The 27,158-nt window shown below is 34.7% G+C and overlaps 1 protein-coding gene across 2 annotated transcripts in view; it reads right to left on the reverse strand.

Moving 5' to 3' along the window:
* The window catches only part of ACVR2A (activin A receptor type 2A), an 81,767-nt gene that overhangs the window by 23,161 nt on the left and 31,448 nt on the right, over positions 1 to 27,158 (reverse strand). For both annotated transcript variants that reach the window (XM_032856108.1, XM_032856109.1), the window contains exons 2-4: positions 8,836 to 9,043; positions 5,201 to 5,310; positions 4,851 to 5,005 (exon numbers count right to left, since the gene is read on the reverse strand). In XM_032856108.1, the coding sequence (XP_032711999.1) occupies positions 4,851 to 5,005; positions 5,201 to 5,310; positions 8,836 to 9,043 (473 nt within the window). The remainder of the gene's footprint in view (positions 1 to 4,850; positions 5,006 to 5,200; positions 5,311 to 8,835; positions 9,044 to 27,158) is intronic.

The raw sequence follows: 27,158 nt of genomic DNA on the forward strand, positions 1-27,158 counted from the left end.
CCCCTAAAATCCACTTTCTTATCAAGTGCTTTTATCAGCATAAATATAGATCTTATTAACAGGAAACTTCAGCTCACATATGGTTTTGAAAGCGATGCAAACACTTTTATTGAAACCCCATTACCTCTAACCACAGTAAGACTTCTTAATCACAGAGTCAATGCAGCCGTTCCCTCCTGTTCTTGATTCACCGGCACTAGAAAAACCAGTTTGTGTTCAGTTTACTCACTGCAGGTTACAAGAGCAAATTCCTACATGTGGAAAGACAGTTTCAGCACAGATAAAAGAAAAGGACCTACGGGATGCAAATTAAAAAGATGCTTCAAGCTTGTGATTCCAGAAAGAACTGAATACTGGCTTTGTCTTATGAAAGCCTGGAATACTTCAACTTATTTTACCCTAAAGAAATATGGCCTCTAGATTTATCTTAAAACTAAGCCCTAAAGCTCCTTATTAAATGAATCCCTGAACATGTTGCATTATCATCTCAACATAACTCTAAATGCAACAAAGTCAAATTTGGCAATTCATCACTTATAGAACAGTTATACGCACAAACACTATGTAAATACAGCAGTGACTACAATACGCAGCTGGTCTTCAAGGAGTTTACAGTCAAGTGGGAGACTGGAACGTGCACACGAACGACTAGAGCCTCTCTCAACTGCGGTTATTCATCTGACCCAACACAAGACAAACTGACTTCAGCACTATTTTCTCAATTCTTTCAAGGACAGTACATAACTAATATTATTCTACAGGCATATGAGGGATATGCCTCTAGAATATGGGAGGAAAGAATAAAAAGGAAAATGTATGGAAGTATGGAAGCCTCATGTCATACTTTCAAATTTTGTATTCTTTGCTCTGGAGCACTGAGAGCCCTCAAATATTTTTAAAAACAGAAGCAACATAATTAGACATGTAAAATGCTATTCTACAGCAATAGTACAGATAGAGAGAAAGAGAAGACCAGCTATGAGATTACAGAAATAATCTCAGCCTCAGATGTAATAATGCCCTGAACTACAACAGGATCAAGAAGGATGAAAAAGTGAATGAATAGGACTTGGTAAATGACAGGGCCAAAAAAGCAGTGGTTGTCCCCCAGGCTTTCATTGAGGGTGACAGGGAAGATAGTGTTAGAAATGTAATAGTTATAGGTTATAAAGAAAGAAGAATGGCTTCAATTAAAAAAAAAAATTATTTTCTATGCCTCGAACTATGCTAGATTTGAGAATTAATATTCTTTACTGGTTACTAAGAACCATAAGACCAGATTTTAAAGCATGTATATCCTTAAATCATTCCTTCACAATAAAATACTACACCAAAAGAAATTCTATCTTGGTGTCTTAGAAAGAATCCCACAATTTAGCTGTCAGAACCAGCTTAGTAAGGATATATATGTGGGTATCTCTTGTCTTCCAGGATTCCATAAGACTGATCTTTTATCCCCCAATGAGAATAAAAGACTGAAATCAGACCAAAGAATGATCACAGTATACCTAACTTCAGCTTGCTCTGTGACATTCACTATAAATTCTCTTCAAGTATAGTTCTTATTGTAGGAATGACCTGTCAATGAGATATTATCACAATGAGACTAATGTCATATAAGAGAGAAGTTAATTCACAAACCAGCCTTTGCCAAAGCTTTAAGGAAAAGTTGCCTAAGAAAGGAAGGAAAAATTTCTTATCGCTCTAAGTGTTTGAAGATTTGGAGGAAAAATGTTTCAGAAATCCACAAGAATATAAGATCTTTTTCTAACCAGTCTTGGAATTAAGCTTTGAACATGGGGACATGAATATGGAGTGAAATACAGAAAGCACCTTAAGACTTCAAATGTATGTCTCCCTTACTATCTTGTTTTAACCATCTTCTATCACGTTTTAACTACCCTGTCCCTTGTAAAAGTCTTGAGTAACTAATAGGGACTGGCACTCTCAACTCAGCTGCACGGGAGTCCTTACCTACAACCCAATCATGCTGAAAAATGTGCTAAAAATTTTTTTAATGAAAAACACATGAATATGTCCTTGTACATAAAATCCATGACTTCCTTTATTGTCCTTGGTGAGATAATAAAATATTGTTGCTCATTTTAGTGATCAAACTTTTCAACATCCAAAATAGGAAAATAAATTGGCCTATAGAATGATTTTGAAATGGCAGGGATGTTTACCAAATTATCTAAAACACCAGAGACATCAGCTTTCTAAGAAAAAAAAAAAAAAGAGGCAGAACAGCATAAGCAGTAAGAAGAGCAAAGCTTTAGTGTTGGAGTCCTTGACTGATTCCAGCTTTGACACTTGTGAGCTTTTCTAGGTCTCAATTTCTTTATCTATAAAATGGAAATTAAAACTACATAAACAACGCTGTGAGGTAAAACCAAATCAGTGCTTTTCACTCCTGGCTAGTCACCACAATCACCCTGAAAACTTATCAGAAACATATCTCGGGCCCCACTCCATACTTACAGGGCTGTGGCCCACAAGTATTTTATAACAAATTCTAAAGATGAGCCTTATATGCCAGTCACAACTGAGAAATCATGGGAAAAAAATGATCTATTTTATGTTTTTACATATTCTTATATAAAACTTATGTGTGTAACTTACCAGTACCCTAGTACACTGCAAGTGTTCAAATAAATGCTTGCTGTTATTATCAATAATTATTTTGAAATTGGAGATAAAACTGGGCATTTTGTAACAAGATGGGCACTAGGCAGTTGCAGAACTACTATGTATAAACCTCTCACCAAAAATGAGACTTAAAACATGACACTACACTGTTTGAGACACAGTGAGAGATGACATAAATGAAGTTTCAAATTGATGACAACCCCTCTTCTAAAACACAGTTTATGATAGAAAGAAAACCTAGTTGGGCATTTTTTATATTTTTCCTAACAAAGCTTGACCATTCTAGATCATTCCATCACAAAACTTTAAATCTAATTTTCATTTTTCAGTAATTCATACAATGTACGCAAATTCACCACAGAGCAATTCAAGTGCTAAATAAATGTGTACAATGACATTAACATGGCAGAAAATATATAAAATCCACAGAAATGGACATTCATTGAAGATTCCTATTTCTCAGTTATTTATGAATAATAATTGCATTGTTCCATTTTAAAAGTCTAAACCCTTAAATTAATTAGCATTTCTAAATAAAGTGGCCTCATATATAGGATCCCAAGCCCTTTAAAAAAAGCCCAACCATATCTTTGTGCCATTATAAAAATATCAATATTATCTATAAGAATACATTATTATTATTTTTAAAGTTCTATTAGAAAACAAATCTGTTTTTAAATTTAGTTTCCAGTTTGTTTCTTTCGTAACACAAACTAGGGTAAATTCAGACACTACTCTAAGTACTAAACACTCTCTCTTCTAAATACAGAAATAAAAAAAAAATAGTTACCACCGAAAGAAGATAAGGGGAAGTCTACAGCCATTTGGAATAAACTACATATATTTATTAGGCACTAAAATTTTTATTTTTAAAACACTTTCACAGATAATTTTTAATAAATTTACAATTTAATTAATAATGTTTAAAAGTTAAAATATTTCAGCTGTACAAAACTGTGTTTACCTACTTTACTGAATAAGATACTTTACCTTTGGGTTCCATGTACACATCTTACAAAGATTACGCGGATCACTAATCTAATGCTAACAGATTGCTGCAAGTACTGAGAAAGAAGTATGTTATGTAAATAAAGCTTACAGAGAAGAAGTTGTTTTGGTCATTAAATTATAGGACTCTACCATTCTTCTATCATGTTTTAACCATTAATCCTAGTGGTATTAGAGAAACAAAGTTAAGCCAAGAGATCCAGAAGGCCAAGGTAATCTGATCTTAAGAGTTAAAAGAAACAGGGTAAAAACTAGAGTTTAAAGATGTCTCAAAAAAGTATAACTACAGTTTTCACCTCTCCTCAGCCTGCAGAATATTAACTACTTATATTAAAAGAGCTTGTAAACCACTGTACCAGTGCCAACTGTCTACATGATAGAAGAATGAGGAAAATAACATGAATTTAATCTGATTACCCACCACAACCACATTTTCAGGTATATTCAGAGTCAGGAGAGGAGAATTAAGGGCATTAAAAAAGTTTTTGGTCTTAAAAAAAAAAAAAAAAAGCTTTTAGTCTTCAGTACACACTTGATCTGCTGCAAAGCAAAACAAAACCAAAAAACCCCAAACAAAAACAAAAACAAAACAAAACAACACTTGGAACTACCAAAATAAATGGTGACAAAAACTACTCATCTGCAGCTCTTACCAAAAACATTTTTTGGACATACTTTCCTAATGCCTCTGTGAAACCTCTCTTTTCCACACTTTCTTGATTACCTTACTAAATCCCTCCCTATGGTTAGAAGGATAATTTGGCAAGTAGGATAAACAAAGAATATTTGGCAAGCCTGAAAAAGGCACAAAATTTAAGGAATGGAAGAAAGCATAGAGGGGAAAGAATGTGAAAGAAAAGAAAGTGATCATAACCATCCCTTCTCCATCATCAATTACTTCTCAAGAAACAAAGCAGAGTGAATCTCACACCTGAAAGTCCTACAATGACAGTAAAACTGTCCAAAGAACATAATACCCTTTATTCTATTTTACCTCAACTCCTAAGTGAGAAAAGTTTAGGATATATCAAGTCAATAAGTTTGGAAACTTAGCCACAGATGCCATAACAATAAACATTCAAAAAGTAACACCAAAAGAAAATGATTCATAATAACCCAGTGGGTTTCACCACAGTAATATTTCTTTAAAATATACAACTCAAAATAGCACAAAGTACAAGAAAATAACTTACTTGAGTTGGAACAAGTACAGGAGGATAGGCCATCTTATGATGTCTATACACCCAAAATGCACAAATAACAATCCCCGCAATTAACATAAGTGGCACCAAGGAATACAGCAATATGTTGTAATAGGGTGGCTTAGGTGTAACTGGGTTTGAAGTCGCTGTGGAAAATAGAAGGAAAAAAACAATTCAGATTTGGTCTACAAAATTCCACAATAAGTATTTATTATAGTATCAAATCTTAGGAGAAAAATGAGAGTAGGAGAATGTAGGAGTAAATTATTACATCAACACAAATATTCTTTGTTTTCAGTGTACTAGTTGAACAGACCTATGTGTTTTCCCTGTGAACTTACGCTGTGTGACTTCCATCTCCGGAAAATAAGAAAACCTTTCGTTACACATATTGCCCTCACAGCAACAAAAATACACTTCAGGGCTGTCTTTTTTTTCTATACAATCAGTCCTACAAACAAACAAAAGGAGAAATAATTAAAATCAACATTAAACTGAATCTGTAGTGAGTGTTTTTCTAAAATTCTTCTCAGAGATAAAATAATGAAAACGTTATTCATAGTCAACTTCAAGATTTTTATTAATATCCAATGATCAATTCTTAAAAGCCAAAAAGGAGGCGCCTGGGTGCCTCAGTTGATTAAAGGACTGCCCTTCGGCTCATGTCATGATCCCAGAGTCCTGGGATCAAGCCCCGCATCGGGCTCCCTGCTCAGTGGGGAGCCTTCTTCTCCCTCACCCTCTGTTGTTCTGCTTATGCTCTCTTGCACTCTCTATGTCAAATAAATTTTAAAAAATTAAATTAAATTTTAAAAAGCCAAAAACGTTCCAGTAATCCTGTTGCTAAATCTCATAAAACAAAAACAAAAACAAAAACAAAACAAAAAAAAAAACCCAGCTGCTTCCATAGCAATCATACTAGCTCCATAAGACCACTGCTTTAATTTGATTTTTAATGATCAATCTAAGGCAACCATCTTTTTTTTTTTTTTAATTATTAGAAAAGCTTGAAAAGGAACATAAAGGCAATGAAGAAATTTGGTTTATGAGTGCTTTCTTTTACAAGAAATATACCTTTCCCATTGCATGAATACAAAAACTGAACACTATAAAGAAAACTATGTGTGTGTGTACACACGAATACATATATACATATAAATATACACACACAAAATGATGCAAGTTCCTCTAATGGCAGAACCTATCTCAACATCAGAGACCCAAGCTAGGTTTGGGAATTGAAGAGTGTCATTTTTTGCAGTAGATTTAAATGCCCTAAACAAAATGAAGAGGGTTAAGATAACCAACAAGTAGAGAACATCATGTAACAACATACAGAACCTAATAACACAAAACCTGATATGAGTTAAGTTGACTGGGGAGCTGAGGAGATAGGGATTTAGTTGCTAGAACAAACCCTAGTCAGCTGCTAATAGGACACAGCTATACCTATTAAAAAAAAAAAAAAAATCAAACCTTTAAATACTGCTAATAAACATCAGGTGAATTTAAAGATCTATCTTACACGGCAAACTTTTGTGATGGCTGTTAGAATAATAAGGTTGAATTTAAAATGGGAAGCTTAAGAAATTTCAGGGAGAAGAGTATTTTAACAAAATCAAAGATTAAAACTAAATCTACACCAATATCTATTTAGTAGAAAGTAAAAAACAACTGAAAGTGAAATCTTAAGTCATAAAAATGTATAAATTTAAATTTTTAATATTTAGAATCATGCCTCAAATTATAGGAGGTGAAAAGGATTAAGTACCTAGCTTAATTAATTGAAAAAAGTACTTTTCACCATCCAATTTCACTCTTCTTTTTATCATTGTCTTTTCCTCCATACTTGGACCTTTCTTGAATCTTTTAACTATTCTTCAGGTGAGACAAATAGTTTTTACCACAAAAAGAACAAGTATCCCTGGTTTCAACTAATTAATAAGAAATAATTTGGATAAAGACTTTCCCCCCAAATTCTTCCTACCGCTTTTTTTTTTTTTTTTTAGTAGATAAAGCTGAAATAATACCACATTAATTTCAGGTATACAACATAGTATTTTCATATCTGTATATACTGTGAAATGATCACAATAAATTAGTTAACATCAAATATACACAGTTACAAATTTTTTTTCTTGTGATGAGAACTTTTAAGATCTACTCTCTTATCAGGGCATGTGGGTTGCTCAGTCAGTTAAGCGTATGACTCTGGATTTCAGCTCAGGTCATGATCTCAGGGTTGTGAGATGGAGCCCAGCTCTCTTACTCTCTCTGCCCCTCCCCAACTCCTTCTCTAAAAGAAGAAAAAAAATCTCCTCTCATCAATTCTCAAGCATACAATACAGTTTTATTAACTACAGCTGCCACGTTATACATCACAATCCCAGGAATTGTTTTATAACTGGAAGTTTATACCTTTTGATCACCTTCAACCATTTCACCCAATCATCCACCCACCCCAACCCCTGGCCTCTGTATCTAGGAGTTCTTTTTTTTTTTAAGACTACACATATAAATGAGATCATATGGTATTTGTCTTTCTCTATATGACTAACTTCACTTAGCGTAACACCCTCGAGGTCTATCGATTTTTGTCTCAAATGTCAAGATTTCTCTTTTTAAAGGCTGAGCAATATTCCTGTGTGTGCGCGCGTCTGTGTGTACACACCACATTTCTTTATCCATTAACAGACACTCAGGTTCTTCCATATCTTGGCTATTGTAAATAATGCTGCAGTAAACACAGGGGTGCATGGATCTTTTTACAAGTTAGTATTTTCATTTCCTTGATGAACAGCCAGAAGTGGAATTTCCAGATCATAGAGTAGTTTTGTTTTTAATTTTTTGAGGAACTTCCATCCTGTTTTCCTACTGGCCCTACTTCCCTTTCATAGTAACAGATATCACTTGATGATCACCTCTATTAATAGAGAGGCTAAGAATCAGAAATGCAGCTAAAATGTGTAATTACAGAGAAAAAAAATCCCTGGAAATTTCAGAGATTTAGAAGTATACCCTAAATACTACATATATACCTAAGATTTTAATTTCTAATGAAAAATTGAGAATTCAATTTTCATGGGCTTATTCTACACATTTTGCCACATACGGGTAATCAATCACAGGTTAATGGTAATCAGTTAAAGCTCCTGAAAGTGGATAGGCAAGTATCCAGTGTTCCATGAGTATATCAGTATGTTCTGGCTCCAAAATGTCTGTTTATCTAGGACTTTGCAGCCTCGGCCAGTCATTAGCACCCACCCACAGTGGGAATCCTGTGGCCCAGGCAATTTAAGTGATCAGCCAAACATCTATGGGACTCCTTACAGAAGATCACAGTTAGTCAATAACATGCCTACTGTATTTTATTTCCAATACAGAATAAAACAATTTAAGCAAAATTTTCTAAATAAAATGTAGCTTTCTATAAGGACTCTGTTAGTACTGATGTCATTCCAAATATCAAGTTAAAATATCTCTCAGAGGTAAAGAACAAAGGCCCACTTTGCAAGGAAAAAAAAGGAAAAAACAAACACAGTAAGATCAATTTCTTCCAGATACATAAAGAGGGAAACTAAAAGAAAATTAAATATTATTATGAAGCCTTACTTTCTTTGAGGATACACGATAGATTTTCAAAAGATATAATGTCTTTTAAAGCAATTTTGAAAATCCCTTTTCCTCAAAATTGACATTAAAAATAGTTTATCACCCTAATAACATAGGGGAAAAAATGGTTCTATCTCACTACTTGGTGGATTATTCAAAGTGTATCAAAGATAAAATATAAACATGTCGTATTTATCTTACTTTAAAACATGTATCTTGTCATTAGAACATGTTATAATGGTCTTCATGATCCCATCTTTAAAAAAATTTTAAGTGAAAATACATGCATTGGGCTTTCCCCCTTTAAAAGGGGAGTGGGGAGGATTACTCGACATTCTCATAAAAAAAGAAAAAGTTTCCTTACCTGTCATAACAGTTGATATCATCCAGCCAACAACCTTGCTTCACTATTTCAATGGAACCAGAAATATTCTTCCAGGTAGCAAAACAATGTCGCCTTTTATCTTTGTCACCATAACAGGGTTCAACACCAGTTCGATTGGTTTTATCTCTTTCCCAATTAGCATTATAGAAAATACACTCCTGAGTTTCTGATCTACCAAGTATAGCACCTATAAAATAATGAAACAACTTAATATTAGCTGTATTAGCTCTTAAGAGATTCTCTCCCATATACCGAGCTCAGATGTGCCTAAAACATCAGTAACTTTCTGTCTTCCCAGTGTTGTAACAATGGGTTTGTTTCTACGTCAATCTCTGGACTTGAAGTGTAACAAACATAATAATGGAAAATGATCAAATATATCACAGTATTTCTCTGAAAAAGGTCAGTTTCATTTCATTTAAGAATGTCCTTGATGAAAAGCAGTAAAATTGTTAATTAAATCTTGACCATGGATAGATTTCTTTTCAATATCCTGTGTGACAAAATAGGAACTAAGCAAAAGCACTTCTACTGCATACTGAAGTACAATGATTGCCTCAAGAAAAAGCCTCTGCATGACTGAGTTGTGAATTAAACCAACCATGGTTATTCAGACTTGGGCATCTGACAGACATGCTCTCAAAAATGAACAAACCAAACCCATTACCTTCAAGAAAAACAATGGACAGTATGCAATGCCAGTGATAAAATTTGATCTTTCAAGAGAAAGAATTTTGGAAAATTTGCATACTTTCCCAACACTTAAAGAATTCTCTCATGAGGGATGCCTGGGTGCCTCAGTCAGTTAAATGTCAGACTCTTGATTTTGGGTCAGGTCATGAGCTCAGGGTCATGAGATCAAGCCCTGCTTTGGGCTCTGCCCCGGGCATGGAGTCTGCTTAAGATTCTTTCTCTCCCTGTCCCTCAGCCCCTCCCTCATCCTACTCCCACTCGCATGTGCATGCATGAGCACGCTCTCTCTTTAAAAAAAAAAATCTCTCATGAGATCAGTGAAGATGTTAATACATGTAACTTTAAATACTGAATAATAAAATGTGCCAATAATTAGGTCTACATAATTTCTAAAAAAAAAAAAAATGGGCAAAAGATTCAAAATAACATGCTTTGCTGAAAAGATATGGAAAACACTAACATGAAAGGATTCTCGGTATCATTAATCATTAGAGAAACGCAAACTGAAATTCTAATACTGATTAAAATGGCTAAAACAAAACCAAGCTCAAATGTTGGCAAATATGTAAAGCAACTGGGACTTTCACATATTGGTGGCTGTAATGCAAAATGGTCCACCCACTTTGGAAAGCCAGTTTGACAGCTTCTTACAGTTAAACATACACCTACCATACTACCTACACAGCAATAGCATGCCTAGGCATTTACCTAAGAAATAAAAACATATGTTCATGCAAAAATCTGTACATGATGCTTAGAATGGCTTTATTTACAATCAACCCAAAACTGGGAACAACTCAATATCCAGTACTGCTAAGTGGATAAACAAACATCTATACAATAAAAAGAAATGAACTAGTGACAGCTGTACAACATGGATGAATCAAATACACATTATGCTATATGGGATTCCATCTATATGATATTCTGGAAACAGTGAAATTATGGAGACAGAAATCCGATCAGATGTTGCCAGAAGCTGGGAGTGAGGGGAGAGGACTGATAACATAAAGGCATGAGAAAATTTTTCAGAGGGACCAAAATATTCTACATGATAACTGTGGTCAGAGGGTATATGACTTATGGGTTAATCAAAAGTGACAGAATTATATTATAAAAAAAATAACACTTTATTCTATGTAAATTATACTTCAATAACTGACCCCCCTCCCCCTAAAAAGCAAAAAATCTACCACTTGTTGAGTTTTGGTATAGTATCAAAGAAAAACATCCACAATTATCTAAAAATACATTTTTTCTAATGATATATATGTGCATGACCAGACTTCCTTCATATCAAAAGAACATATCACAGGAGACTTAAGGAGAAAGAGATATAAGAATCCAATTGTCGGGGCACCTGGGTGGCTCAGTGGGTTAAAGCCTCTGCCTTCGGCTCAGGTCATGATCCCAGGGTCCTGGGATCGAACCCCACATCGGTCTCTCTGCTCAGCAGGGAGCCTGCTTCCTCCTCTCTCTCTGCCTGCCTCTCTGCCTACTTGTAATCTCTGTCTGTCAAATAAATAAATAAAATCTTAAAAAAAAAAAAAAAGAATCCAATTGTCTTCCACAAAACAGTCATTAAAGAGATCTGCAAAAATTTCACTAATTTTTCTGTTTTGGAAAATATTTTTCATACAAATGTTCTTTTGTGAACATATAATGGATTACTGTTACTGTTAAATATTTTTAAATTCTGTCAATTTCTAATGTGATAAGGATGATAGATATAACCCCCTATTTAAAAAAAAAAAAAAACAAACAACAACAAACCTCTGGGGTCCTAAATTTTTAAAAGTCTTAAAAGAAGTTGAGACCAAAAAGTGTGAGAAATCGTTGCTGCTATACAATGTCCTAGTACACAGATGGAATTATAAGCTGCTAAAATCTGTGGCAGTGTTAGTGCGATGGACTTCCTCTCAACTATGGAAGAAATAAAAGCAGGAGTGGACATATTATAAACTAAGGCTAGTAACTCCAAGTTCTCTGTATTCTATTAAAAAGGGGGGGGGGCTGCTTGTACTATTTACCTGTATTTAAAAAAATAGCTATTTTCTAAGTTATTCCTTTTCAAAAAGCTGTTGGAAATACCAGCAAAATAAGTTCCCTCCTTTACTAAATAACCCAAAAGCAATCATTCACTGTCACATTATTATCTTAAAACAAGGTATGGCCAACCTTTTCTCTTTTTTTTAATTCAATTTAATTTTCTTAATTCATTGTTCATGCACCACACCCACTGCTCCATGCAATACGTGCCCTCCATAATACCCACCACCAGGCTCACCTAACCCCAAAACCCTCTTTCCTCCAAAACCCTCAGTTTGTTTCTCAGAGTCCACAGTCTCTCGTGGTTTGTCTCCCCCTCTGATTTCCCCCAACTCACTTCTCCCCTCCATCTCCCAATGTCTTCCATGTTATCCTTATGCTCCACAAGTAAGTGAAACCATATGATAAATTTTTCTATAAAGGGCCAGATGGTAAATATTTTCGGCCTTGCAGACCACCTGGTTTCTGTCACAACTACTCCATTCTGCCATTATAGCACAAAAGCATCCATAGGACAGTATATAAATGAGCATGGTTATGTTTCAGTAAAACTTTACTTATACACACTAAAAATGAAATTTCATGTAATTGTTACATGTCACAAAATACTATTTTTTTTTCAACCATTTAAACATGTAAAGATCATTCTTAGTTTACAGGCTATAAGTCTGGCTCACAGGCTATGTGTATGTGGTCAACTATCTCTTAAAACAATGTCCTAATTCCAATAGTCTAGCTATCCTTCCTTTTGTTTGATTTGTTTTGTTTTGTTGGAGACGGATCCTCTGTAAATTACCACTTGTGTAATTTGTGTTAAAAACCACTATCAATGGGGAGCCCAGGTGGCTCAGTGCATTAAATCTCTGCCTTCAGCTCAGGTCATGATCTTAGGGTCCTAGGATTGAGCCCCACATCAGGCTCTCTGCTCAGCAGGAAGTCTGCTTCCCCCTCTCTCTGCCTACTTGTGATCTCTCTCTCTCTGTCAAATAAAGAAATAAAAACTTTAAAAATACACCCCACTATTATTTTTAATTTCCAAAAAAGATGTCACTGAAGCACAGGAACAACATAATACCATTTAAACTACACAAAACTGATAAAAATAAAATAAAATACTGCCGAGAGCAGAAATGCCAAATAGATTTCGTCTTTGTTGTCACTTCTAACAAACTAACAGTAGCTGCCTGGAGTAGCATATGGAGAAGGATTTTGAAGTAAAAGGGTCTTGAAATTAGTATTTGCCACCTCTGTTCTAGAGAAAAGATAAATGACCATTTCCTCGTTTAAACAAAACTTTCTTCACTAAGTTTTAAAGGTAAACAAGACTTCAGCATGGCTTTCTAGATCTAGACTATCATTTGAAGGATATTTTCCAGAGACAGAAAGAAGACTGCTTATATAGAAAATTGTGACAATCTCATCATCCCCTCCTCAAGCTGATTCTGTAATCAGTCTCTATTCCATCATATCTCTAACTGAACACTAAATAATATGGTATTATAAAAATGAAAATTACACATATTTTTATGTCCTTAAGTTCGCATTGTGACTTTAAAGGTGAAATTCTAGGGGCACCTGGGTGGCTCAGTTGGTTGAGTGACTGTCTTCGGCTCACGTCATGATCCTGGAGTCCTGGGATCAAGTCCTGCATTGGGCTCCCTGCTTGACAGGGAGTCTGCTTCTCCCGCTGACCTTTCTCCACTTATGCTCTCTCTCTCTCATTCTCTCACTCTCAAATAAATAAATAAAATCTTTTAAAAAAATTAAAAAATAAATTTTTTTAAAAAGGTGAAATTCTAAAAAAAAAAGGGCAAAAGTTGCTTACATGTGTGAATTTTTAACAGCAACTTCCAATTTAAAATTTCCTGAAACTTAAAACTTCTACCCATAAATTTATTCTATCAAAGTAATTCCAAATAGTTCACACTATTTTCAGAAGAAATAAACAGACATAAAAGGTATGTGTTCATGGTTTAGTATGACAGTTCTTAACTAATTATGTACAACAGAATTCCCTATGTTTTCTCAAATTCCTGTTTGAGTGACATTTTAGCCCTGGGAATGAGTAACTGAAAAGTCTACGACAGGAGAGGTATATAACCAGAGAAAGTGAGTGAGTGTGTGCACGCGTGTGCATGTGTGTGTGCAAGTACACACACATGCGTTTTTTTCTTTTTGACAAAGACCCAGTGGTGATCAAATGTTCTTCCCTAGTTAAGTACCACTGGCTTAACAGACTATGAACTGAATTTGGAATTTAGTTCACAAACTGTGGCCTTCAGTAAATCACCAAAACTTTCATTACCCTGTTTCCACAACTGAATCAATTTCCATAATAATTTTGTAATTATTATTAATAATTTCATCATTTCATAATTCACATTTAGCCTAGTTATAGTAAATCACTTAAGTCTTTAGATAATAGTTCTAGTTCCAAAGTACTACTTACGCATTAATGACTAGTACCATTTCTCCTGCCACTTTAAAAAAAAAAAAAAGCAGCACACTGGATCTGAAATTTGGTAGAACATCTAACCATAAAATAGCCCTGTAAAAGTCCTATTTAAACCTAAAGTACCCCTTCTATGATGAAAAAGCTGATTTCACCTAAAGTGACTACATCTGAGGACAATGAGGATTTTATTTAAGTAGTAAATTTTAACCTGATAACACCAACACTAATTTCACATACTCTCTTCCAGAAACAGAAAAGAAGGGACTATTTCAACTGATCTTATGAGGCCACTATTACCTTGATAACAAAAACAAAGCACAAAAAGAGAAATACAGACCAATATTTCTTATCAACTTAGATGTTAAAGTCCTCAGCAAAATTTTAGCAAACACAATCCAACAGTATATATTTTTTTAATTTTATTTTTTCAGTGTTCCAAGATTCATTGTTTATGCACCACAGGCAGTGCTCCAAGCAATACCCTCCTTAATACCCACCACCAGGCTCATCCACCCCCCACCCCACTCCCTTCCCAAACCCTCAGTTTGTTTCTCAGAGTCCACAGTCTCTAAGGCTTCATCTCCCCCTCCAAGTTCCCCCAATTTACTTTTCCTTTCCTTCTCCTAATGTCCTCCATGTTATTCCTTATGCTCCACAAGTAAGTGAACCCTTATAATTGACTTTCTCTACTTGTTTCTCTCAGCATAATCTCCTCCAGTCCCTTCCATGTTGATACAAAAGTTGAGTAACACCAAGTAGGATTTATTTCAGGTATATAAGGTTGGTTCAATATTCAAAACTCAATGCAATCTGCCAAATCAAGAAATTAAAAGACAAAAATAGCACAATCTATGAGTACACCAAGAATAGATGGGAACTTCCTCAAACTCACAAAAAGCACCTACAAAAACACCAACAGCTAACATCATAATGGCAAAAGACTAAATTCTTCCCCTCTGAGAACAAAAACAAGGTAATGATGTCTGTTCACTACTCTGAACACTCTACTGAAATTCTAGCTATTCGAATAAGGCAAGAAGAAATTAAAGACATACGAAATGGAAAAGAATATATAACTATTTCTATTTGCAGATGGCATGACTGTCTTTGGAGAGAATCCCAAGGAATCTTCAAACAAAATATCAGAATGAGTTCAATAAGGTCACAGCATATAAGATCAATACGCAAAAATTGCATTTCTATATACTAACATTGAAGCAGTAGAAATGAAATTTAAAATATAATACCAGTGGGGCACCTGGGTAGCCTCAGTCAGTTAAGCTTCCGGCTCTTGATTTTGTCTCAGGTCATGGTCTTGGGGTCCTGAGATCGAACCCGGCATCAGGCTCCCCAATCAGTGCAGAGTCTGCTTAGGATTCTTTCCCTTTACGCCCTCCTCTTCCCCCTCCGGCCCTCCCCAATCTTGCGCACATCTGTGTGCATTTTGAGCGCACTCTCTCAAATAAATAAAATCTTTTTTTTAAATGTAGTACCAGTTACCATTGCTCCTTAGATTATAAAATACCTAAGCTATAATCTGACAAAATGTATAAAATCTACGTGATAAAAATTATAAAATGTTGATGAAAGAAAAAGACTTTAACACTTGGAGAGACATACCATGATAATGTATAGGTTTAATCCAATGCATATCAAAATCCCATTAAATTTCCTTGTAGACATAAATGAACTTATTCCAAACGTTTTTGAAAAAGAATGAAGTGGGAGAATTCATGCTGACTGATGTTAAGTCTTACCACAAAGCTGAAGTATGACCAAGTGGTAACAGAGGTGGGACAGACACAGATCAATGGAACACAGAGAAAACCCAGAAAGAGATCTACACAGATAAGCCTGATTAACTCTGGACAAATGAACAAAAGCAATTCTATAGAGCTGGGGAAGCCTTTTCAATAAACAGCACTAGAGCAATGGGAAATGATTAAAGCAACTATTTCTTAAATGCCCTCCCCTTTGCTATCTATCATCATTTTAATAGTTCCTAAAAGTCCAGCTCTTGTAAAAAAGCCTCCTAGGCTAAATCTCACGTGACAATTTTCATGTTTTCTCAAGGTAGATATAACAAAATCCTAGAAGTCCTTTAATAAGAACTACTCCTTCCCCCAAAATGTACACCACTTGCAAACCAACATACAATGTATTCCTTTACATTTACTTACTGTTTTTGATCAGTTGCCTATATACATTCATTTACATGTCAGAATGACCATGGATCTAAAACTATCTATCTTAATTGCCCTCCAAATACAATCAGTATTTAATGAATGATAAAATGTAAAAAAAAGCAATATAAGAACTGAATAAAAAAACCCACTAACTACTACAGCTTCCCAGCTTCAAACAGGTAACTGGAATTAAATATCTTTAACAACTAAGAATTGCATTAATTTCTTTTCTATTAAGAAGACAATGTTTTTCATAGTCCTGTGACCTGCATCACCCTATCACAATTTTCCTATGTACACAAACAACATTAAACAGAAAGAATTGTTTGACATCTCACAAATATGAGGGACACTTTTTTTTTTTTTAAGATTGATTGATTTGAGAGAGAGAGAGAGAGAGCATGAGAGGGGGGTAGGGTCAGAGGGAGAAGCAGGCTCCTCACTGAGCAGGGAACCTGGCAGAGGCTGGGTCCTGGCACTCCAGGATCATGACCTGAGCTGAAAGCAGACACTTTACAGACTGAGCTACCCCAGTGGCCTGAGGCTCACTTCTGAAAAAGTTCTCTAATGGTGTCTGAAACTATCAATAAATTATTGAGAATACAGTATAAATAGGCATGCTTCCCCTAAGCCTGTTCCTCTTATAGGCAAATTAGTCCTCTAGGAAGGGTTAATGAAGTTTCAAAAATAATAAATAAAACTTGATAAGCAATTCTTGTTTCCCTTTCACATATTATTGCTTCCTGCCACCTAGGGGTAAAACACACATCCAAAGAGAATCAGCAACAGCAGGTAGATTAGATTGATGATGCTTTTAATCCAAAACATTTTATAGTATAAATTAAAAACAACAGAATAGTATCAAAAGCATTATACAAAAGAATGATTTTAGATAAGTAAATAATTGGGAAATTCTAGCATAGTACAACCCCATGGCACCAAAAAACCCTAAAATAAGTAAATATATACAGCATTTTATTAGTTCAGCAGGTATTATTTAACAGTCTCTCCCTATGCTAGGTAATCATCCAACTACCCAGAAACTGGCAACTTGAATGAGTAGCATACAACCCTCAAGTTGAAGGATTTCTCAATTTCCCCCAATAAGGTATTTTTAAAATTTTGGCCAACTGGAACTATACAAACCTTTGTATATTTATATAAAATAGTCCAATGTATACTTATTTTAATGAATTTAATGAATTAACTTTTATGAATATTTTAAAATCAAAGCACAATTTTTAAACAATTTTGTTCAAATTTCACATGAATCAACAAGTATCATCTCATTTTTTTTTAAGATTTTATTTATGTATTTGACAGAGAGAGAGAGAGTAAGAGAGGGAACACAAGCCAGGGGGAGAGGAGAGAGAGAAGCAGGCTTCCCACTGACCAGGAAGCCCAATGCAGGGCTCGATCCCAGGACCCTGGGATTATGACCTGAGCCAAAGGCAGACACTTAGTGACTGAGCCACCCAGGTACCCTCATTATTCTTTTTGAGTCATCAAAAACTATCAAAACATGAATCATCTTCACTTCCATTTAAGTTGCTTGAGAAGCAATACGTTTTAAAGTCATATAGGATATTATCACTGGAAATGTTTTTCCAAGCCAATAATATCCATTCACGTAATACTAAGGCAGTGATTTTCTTTTCACTGTTCTATATGCATATTTTGTAATCTTCAAAAAGTAACTACTTATAATATTGCTTTTAAAAATGAGCTTTTTTAAGTTGTTCTTTTTTTACAGCCTCTGTAAATAGTTTTTCCAAGAATAATTAATTTGTTTAAACTCTTTATTCCCTTCTACCTTAGGAAACTGACATAAACATTCAATCGAGCACTGACTGGCATAATTTCAAGCTCGCCTGCCTTTTCCAAACATTATATTTTCATTCAAAATAAAACTGAGAGAGCCTCAAAATACGAAAAACTTTGTAAGGATTCAAATACAAAATTACTCTTCTTCTAAGGAATAATCTTTTAGAGAAAACTATGCTTTATACTGAGCATTTACAGATGAAAAAAAATTGACTATATACTTGTACTATAAATTAACACACCAAGGTAAGTGCTACAGTTAAATGCTGTAGGAATTAGAGATGATAACCTATGCGCTTTCTAGAATAAGCCGTTACCCCTTCTATATCACCAGTGCCTGGCACAATACAGGAACTCAATAAATGTATACAAAATCAATTCACACAAAAAAGAAAAAGATTTTACAGAGGAAGTGGGACTAAAGCAAATTATTAAGGAGAGACAAAACTATGGCAAACAGAAGCAGGGAAGATAATGACCAAGTAAGTAGGGATGTGAATAATCAAGAGTGTTTGACAACACTGCTCTTAATAGATGAGCACATTCCATACTGTTTAGTACTGGGTATAATCAAGGCAGGTCTGCAAGACATCAGAAGTTAAGAAAAAGAACAGAAGTGATATTTCTAAGATTAATCTGAATACAATGACTATTAAAGTGTGCTGGATTGGAAAGAAACTCAGTAAGCCACACTAATTACCCAATAAAAACCAAGGGTCTATAGTCTCTCACGTGCTGACCAGTAAGTCACAAGTATCAAAAGGACTGGCAAATTAGAAGACAGAGATTAAGTTTTTGCTTTCCATAGTCCCTTCTTTGGTCCCTCTTCATGTAAGAAAGTAAGAGATAAAAGTGATTTAGTTTATAAAAGTGATCTGCGTGTAGAGGGTTGGCTGTTTCTAAATGTTTATCTTCTAGCATCTGACAAAACAAAGCTGGCTTTCATACAATCTACCCTTTGTTTCTCTTTGTTGCTAACTCTCATCCTGATATTCACTCCTACTGTCATAAAAGATACATATTTTCAGGGGTAAGTAAGATATCTTCAAAGATGAAGCACAACAGCAAAGTGTTTTTGCCTACAGCCACAAAATGTGTGGGATATCTATAAATGCCCAGGATGCAAGATTAAAATAGTCCTACCCAGTTCTCTGGCACTCATTCGAAATATGAATTACATCAAAACAAGTACAAGTAGATACAAGTATTACCTAGGCTGTGTAAAATAAATTTCTGATATTAGATGTTCATCTTGTGAGGGCAAGGGAGATCACGGTGACTGCAGCTAGAGGCCAGTACTCCTATCAGAATTAATGGGCTATTTTTAGAAATTGTACAAAAGCCAAAACGGGCATAAATTTAGAGTAGTAAGAGATAAAAGGTAAATTCGCAAAATCAGAACAGAGCTCTTAAAATAGATTAAGGAAACACGCACAGAGCAGTTCCTACTAAAAACAATCTACACATCTCAATTACAGTGAGAAGACACTACGTATATTAAGGTGTTTTAGTTTCTTTATTTTCTTGTGAAGATGCAGCCTTCTTTTTAGTAAATCATCAAACTCTGTCTGATGCAAAAAGACTAAAAATGGCTCATTTCAGCTGCTATGAAAGTAATGTGCAATATCACCCTTGAGGAGCCAGTAGTATAAAGAGCAAGAAACTGAAGAAAAAAAAAAAAATGAAAAACCACCTCATCACAAAAGTTTTCATTAAAGTAATATCTGGCAGTTTAAAATCATCAAGTGTAGAAAATTAGCAATACTTACTAGAGTAGCTTTAACTAGCAATACAATTCTATTAAAGGAAAAGAATGCAGACTGAAAACAAACTATGACATTAAATAACAATAGATACAGAATCAACCTAACTAGCCTTAAATCAACAACTTTTTTACATATTTATAACCAAGATCCTAGTATTAGAAAAGAAAAAAAATCTAAAATTCTTGTTTATTACTTTTGTGTGTTATAAAATTTGTCCCACTTCAAAACTCATTTTAATAATGTTTCTATGAAACTATAAACACAGCATAGGTCTTCCAGCATCCTTTCTTTTCTATATTAACACACATTATGGAAGACAAGTCACCTTCCCTATTTGGTTGCCCTGGGCTGTTTTTAAGGACTAGGAAGAAAAATCCACAATGTGCCAAAAGCCTTCTGATAAACAGGTTAGAAATAGGAAGGAGAATAAATTTTCAAATAAAATTTCTGCATAATAAAAACATTTTAGGTCCTATCAATCTTTTTTTTTTTAAAGTAAGCACCTCCTTACTACCAACCACCTCTAAAGGGAAACATACTTTCCAGCATTCTTCCCAGATTTTTTTTTTTTTGCCTTACCTGTTAATACTCTCTTAGTACTTACTATCAGTTTGACAAAATATTACAAGATTCTGTCCATCTTGTTCAAGTAATATAAACTAGAAACACAACTACTATGGAATAAACTAAAAATCTAAATGTATGTGGTAACAGACAGACACAGTATGTGCATGCGTGTGTAAGGAGTAAAAAGTACTTTTAAGTCAACATTTAACCACTGGTTTTTTTAAGGGCTCCTAATACTAATTCCTGACAAATTACTAAGATAACCACCTAAAATGTATTATAACATTGTTAACTTGTAAGTGACTAATTTTTCCCATATAGATACTTCCAAAGTAAGTATACACCTACTTTGTAAGGACCTAGATTTTCTTAATATTTTTAAAATTTTAATTCCAATATAGTTAACAGTTTTTATTAATTTCAGGTGTACCATGTACAGATTCAACAATTCCAAACTTAACAACTGCTCACGACAAGTGCACTCCCTTAATCCCCATCACCTATCTGACCCATGGCCCTACCCACATCCCCTTTGGTAACCATCAGTTTGTTCTCCATAGTTAATAAAGACCAAGGGGTACCTGAATGGCTCAGTCGGTTAAGCATCTGACTCTTGATTCTGGCCCAAGTTGTGATTTCAGGGCCCTGAGATTGGGCCTCAGGTCAGGCTCCAAGCCAAGCATGGATTTTCCCTCTCCCTTTGCCCCTCCCACTGCTTGCACGTGTGTGCACTCTTTCTAAATAAATATATTTTTTAAAAAGACCAAGATTTGAAGAAAAACATCAATCTCAATTTCTCAAACCTCTTTCTTAAAAAGCCTCTATATAAATAAAGTTTTAGAGCCCCAAAGAGATCACCACATTTGTAATGGTAGAATTTCCTTTTATGAAAGAGGCAAGCAGCCCTCTTTAAATAAATTCCGAACAATTTCTCATTTTTTGATTCACTTAACTATATAAAAAGGTGCACTTCTTTACTAGCAAAACTTTTAGAGGACCTCATTTCTTAAACTCTTCTCTAAATATAGAAGATACTCTACAAAGGGACTGTTGAATAAGAGACACTAACCTGCACTTGATTACTAAACTGCTAACTAAAGCCACCCATTACAATGGTTTCTCCCAAAAGAAAAATCTTCAAATTGGTATATTTCATTGGTTATTTAGAATAAAGCATTGATTTTATCATCCACTACCAAAGAACTTCAATTTCCTGAATACATAGAGTATACACAGAATAATAGGAACCAAGAAAACAGCAAATCACAAAACTCCAAATTTCTGATTCAACTAACCAGCACTTGGGACCACATTTACCTCTCCAGGACAGTCCAAGAAAGCCTGGCAAACTTCCAAACCTCAATGTCCTAATTAAAAAGGGAGGAGAGGAATACTTAGAAGAAAAGACCTGCTTTCTTCTCATTTTAAACAATATAAATCGGTTTCTTATTCCATTATTGGGGAGAGATTTCCATCAAAAAAGGAACAGGAAATATAAGAACCAGTGTTTTCCCCTTCACCAACAAGAAAATTCTTATTAAAATCCTTTTACCTCTTCTGTCCCTTGAAGGACACTTTAAAATCTATTTTGCAGACATGCTACATGAAATCTTAAGTATTATGTCTTTCACACAGGTAGAGCATCTTCTACATCCAACGAATATATATAGTACTGACATATAGGTGCCAGGCACTTTGACTTTTGGGTGCTAAACAGAAATAGTGAAAAATAAAGTATTTTCAAAATTTGAGAAGTCTTTAATCTCAACCTGGGAAGAAGAGAAAAAATGAGAGGCTGAATTTTCAAAACAAGACACTAAAGTAGAAAATAAGAGAGAAACACACATATCTTTAGATACTTCTAAACTTCAACTGAAGCTTATTCTAATTTCTTCAGTAAGGTAAGTGGGAAGGCAGGACAGATTACTAATCAGAAGATCACAAAGACTAGGGAACTTCAAGTATGCTTCTTTATCAACATATTTTATTTAAAGGAATAAAATCATATTAATGCCTCTAAAAATGTAGACTTTGTCTTGGAACTGAATTTACAAGACAACATGATGAATAAAGAAATACAAGGGTGTCTGGGTGGCTCAGCAGGTTAAGCCTCCAACTCTTGATTTTGCTTCAGGTCATGCTCTCAGGGTTCTGAGATCCAGCCCTGTGTTGGGGTATGCTTCTCTCCCTCTCCCTCTGCCCCTCCCCACCTCTCTCTCTAAAATAAATAAATCAATCTTTTTTTTTTTAAGGAAATATAAAAATCAAGTGAGATATCCTGACTTGCATACAGAAGTGCTCCCTACTAATCACTGCTTGATATTACAAAGCAACCACATCAACTCCTTAGTGCTAGGTAGTAAGGACATTTTAAAAAGTAAACCCTCTATAAATGCATTCATACTAAGTATAAAGAAACCATCTATTCATATTAGCACCCCTAATTGAATAAAACAATAAAATAATGTCCAGTTAGTCAAAAGAATATTTATAGATAACTAAAATTTTAAAAGAAAACAACAAAATCGGGTCAGAGATTTAAGTTACAAGAAAAGAATTTGAGAAAATCTAAGCTAGTTTTTAAAAGAGGTGTTGGTGGAACAAGGTTATTACTTCAAGTTACCAATATCTCTTCCTAGGCTAGAGCAATGGCTTCCCTAACTGATTTCTCAGCTTCTACTTCTATATCATCAAAGGAGTTCTTCATCCAGAAGTCAGAAACTTTTTTAAAGCAAACAAAATCAAGTCACTTGCCCAACTTAATGCTATTCAATGGTCTCCCACCACCCTATTCCTTAAAATAAAACTCAAACAAATCTTTCTTCTCCGGCCTTCCACAGTCTGGCTCCTCTTCAGCCTCAATTCACACCGGACAAAGAACAAACTCCTTTGGACCTTGACACATTCTTTCTACCACTCCCTCCCAATTTCAGACCCCTAAATGTTTGAGATAATGGAGTGGAGTTAAAACATTAAGAAAATGTTTTGAAAAATGCTTGAAAAACTTGAAGAAAAGTTACCAGATCGGGGCAAAATATCAACTCTAATTTGGAAATAGTTCTCAAACCACTGAGAACAGTTTGATTACATTTAGTAAGTTTTTAAAAAAATATGTATTTACCATCAAATTTTCCATTTCCACCAAACTACTGATCTCAAAAATAAAAATACTCAGTTATTTTTCTATGATATTTCTAATAGCCATTCTCCATCCCTCTAAAAAAGAAAGCTTTATTTGCTACTTGATTCCTAAGAGACAAAGGAAAGCCCTTAAATCTAATATCCTTTCTCTAAAAATCCCTAGTCACAATAATACAAAACATGCACTCTTCCTCCTAAACCCAAAGAAAGCTAAGCAAAAATTTCAGATAAACATACCAAATCAAATAAGTATCTGACTCTAGTTTGGTCACTGGCCTCTTAGTTATTAGTAAAACTATAAAAGTTATATTTATAAGTCACATTTGTCCCCTTTAAAGATAAAATCATCTATCCAGTATTTTTCAATAATTATCAAAGTTGTTTTAAGACACTGACTTGTCTGATGCTATAAAAGAGGAGTAGCAAGGATAATAAAATTAGATTAATAAACACATTTTTAATATCACAAAATATATTTAATCTAAATCTTCACATTTACAATTTTATTTATTTTTTTATAATTTTTTTAAGATTTTATTTATTTATTTGACAGAGAGAGATCACAAGTAGGCAGAGAGGCAGGCAGAGAGAGAGAGGGTGAAGCAGGCTCCCTGCCGAGCAGAGAGTCCGATGCGGGACTCGATCCCAGGACCCTGAGATCATGACCTGAGCCGAAGGCAGCGGCTTAACCCACTGAGCCACCCAGGCGCCCACATTTACAATTTTAAAACATTTCTTCCAAATGTAGCTTAAATCTTTACCATCTAAACTGAAAGAAAAAATTTTTTCTTCAACATTTTAATAGTCTTGCTATATTAATACTGCCCCAAATATAACAATTTTGTTCTATGCTAATTACCACAAAAGAATTATTTTAATAGTATCTCAATAGTATTTTCCCTCCACAACTTAATGCATTAAAGTATATATACCACAGGCATCAATTTTTACTGTAAGTATTCACATTTCTCTGTTTAACCAGTCAGTAGATAAGAAATAGGGCTTTCAAAGAATAAAAAAAGGGAGCATGATAAATTTATCACTAACAGTTTTAATCAAGGATCAAAATTACAGCAAAACAAAACAAAAGTTACAATAAGCCTCCTCCAGAAAGCTCTCACATAAACATCTGTACAGCCTATTACTTACATTCAGTACACAAATTTTATCACCCTAATATAATGTTCACTTGAAATGTCATGTTTACACTGAAAAGAAGCCATGGTTACTTCAACAATAACCAATAACTGATTGTTCTTTGTTATGTTAATGAGTAGTTTCTAATATGCCATCACCTACATCTCATTAATGAAACCAGAAAATCTGTTCATTTAGGCTAACAGTAAAAGGAACTTTTTCTGTTCAGGAGTGTGACAGAAAACCTTGGAAAACACCAAATGATTTACTTTTAAATACAACAGTGGAAGAGAGTGAACACGTTGATAGACCTGTGCTTATGTTCTGTAAGTTAAATATCTTGAAAAAGAATTCTGTTAGCCCACCTTGAATGGCATTTTACCATTTCTTCAACATTCTCCCTCCTAGAGAGGTTTATAACCATCTAAAGAACAAAGATCTACAGAACCCTAACAATTATTGGGCTATTCGCAGCCTGTATTTGTAAAACATTTAAACATAAGGCAAAAATACTTACTAATGAGCCACTGAACGATACCTATAAAACAAGATTCAAAGATGTTCTAATATAGGGCACTTTTTTCCCAAGTTAAAAGCTACTTTCCCAAAGCCAGAAACAAAGGTCACAGCTAGCCAGTGTTTAGGTTCAGATCAACCCTTGGAACAGAAGTCTGAGATCAAGATGTGTAGCAGAAAAGCAAAGGAATTCAGAGACACAGAGACTTTAATAATAATGCTACTACTGTTACCCCTTTCCATACTCAGTGATGTATTTGTGCACTGAGGAGGCTAAGAAGGGACAGGAGCAACCAGACAGAAGAAAAGGATGGAGACAAAAAGCAGTTGAAAGGACATGGGCAACAACTGCACCCACCATAGTTGTTCTCAGTTAAGCAGCTGGCTGGCCGCTGACTCAGGGGTCAACAATTCTAATCCCTGGCCTTCCACTAAGTCTGAAGACCAATTCCTGTTGGAATTCACACACCCTCCTCCTGTTTAGCACTTATACCCACCTGCCCCAATTTTTAGTGAAGAACAATTTTGCTTTTTAAAAACAAATTAAGAATGGGAACAACTGCAATGAAACTTTGAACCCACAGGAACTTACATATCTTTAGGTATTAAAAGCCTCCTAAGTCTAATGAAGAGAATGACAGCGATAGGCTGATGAGAATTATGTCCTAGCTGCCACACAATCCAAGATTCATCTTTAATAATAGAATTTTTAAACATAAATAAGCATTTATAGCATATTCCTAACACTTGAGGAGACATTTTGGGGTAAATACCTAAGAGAAATGTCAGCACAGCTGTAAGGACAGAACACTTCAAATTTTCAGTTTTTTGCATACTCTGGTACTTAGAAATTTTAAATTTTTTACAAAGTGTCTCACTCATTTTTATCATTATTTCATTCAGTAAAAAGGTAAACAAAGGAGAAGAGAGACCAAAAAAATGACACATTACAAGAAAAACAGAAATAACAAACAGACCACTCAAATGAAAAACGGGGAGGGGGGGTGGATCAAAACCAGGATTTTTCATGGGAGTGAAGGTATTATACCCTTTCGAGAGGTGAGACCTAATGTTGTAGAGGATGCCTGTAGCAGCAACCAGAACTGGACAGAGTAACTCTCAACCATTTTTCTGAACAGAAGTAGAAGACATTGCCTCTGCATCCTATTTTCTGCTTTCCTATTTATTTTGCCACATAATCTTAACAGTCTTCACCAATGGACTATAACATTTTTGGATCCCTGAAACTAAATAAGGAAGGGTGAGAAGTATAGACTCCTTTTAGAGCCACCTATGTTCTATGATTTTCTTTTTTTAAAAAATGTTTTCTGTAATACTAATATTTGTTGTGCTTTAACCAGCAGGATGGGTTTGTCCCCTACTCTGACATCTGTGTTATCATCATTTTGAGTCTCTAGGGAAAACACACACACACACACACACACACACACACACCTCTGAAGTGCAACATTTTTATGTTCATTTTCAAGCTGGAAGCATACCTAATTTATGCCATGCAGCCAGTGCCTACAATTGAGGCAACCAGAAACTCAGCAGTGTTTCTAAAGGGGGAAACAAAATGCTGATTTTTGGATCTCAAACCACACCTACTAAATCAAATTAAAAGTGTGCTATCTGTTATGCTGCATTTTTAATAAGCATTTCTATATATTATGTGTAGGTATGAGATACAAAAATAACAATTGTTAAAGCCTGAAACACCATATCTAACAAAGAATAGACATTTGATAATAATCTGCTCCCTCTGGAAATAAGAAAATGCAGAATTATATTTTATCATTCCCAGAAGGTACCCTACCAGTAGGGGTAGCTTTTTGTTCCAGGTTGGTATCTTCTGTTTGTTCATAGCAAAGAGTATCAAAGGTAGACTTCAAATAATCCCTAAACAAGATTTCTATTTAAACAATGAAGAGTCACAGAAATTACTTTTAAAAATTATTCCTACTA

This window comes from Lontra canadensis, unplaced genomic scaffold (genome assembly GCF_010015895.1).
Source record: "Lontra canadensis isolate GAN:19392208 unplaced genomic scaffold, GSC_riverotter_1.0 scaffold11, whole genome shotgun sequence".
Lineage (NCBI taxonomy): Eukaryota > Metazoa > Chordata > Mammalia > Carnivora > Mustelidae > Lontra > Lontra canadensis.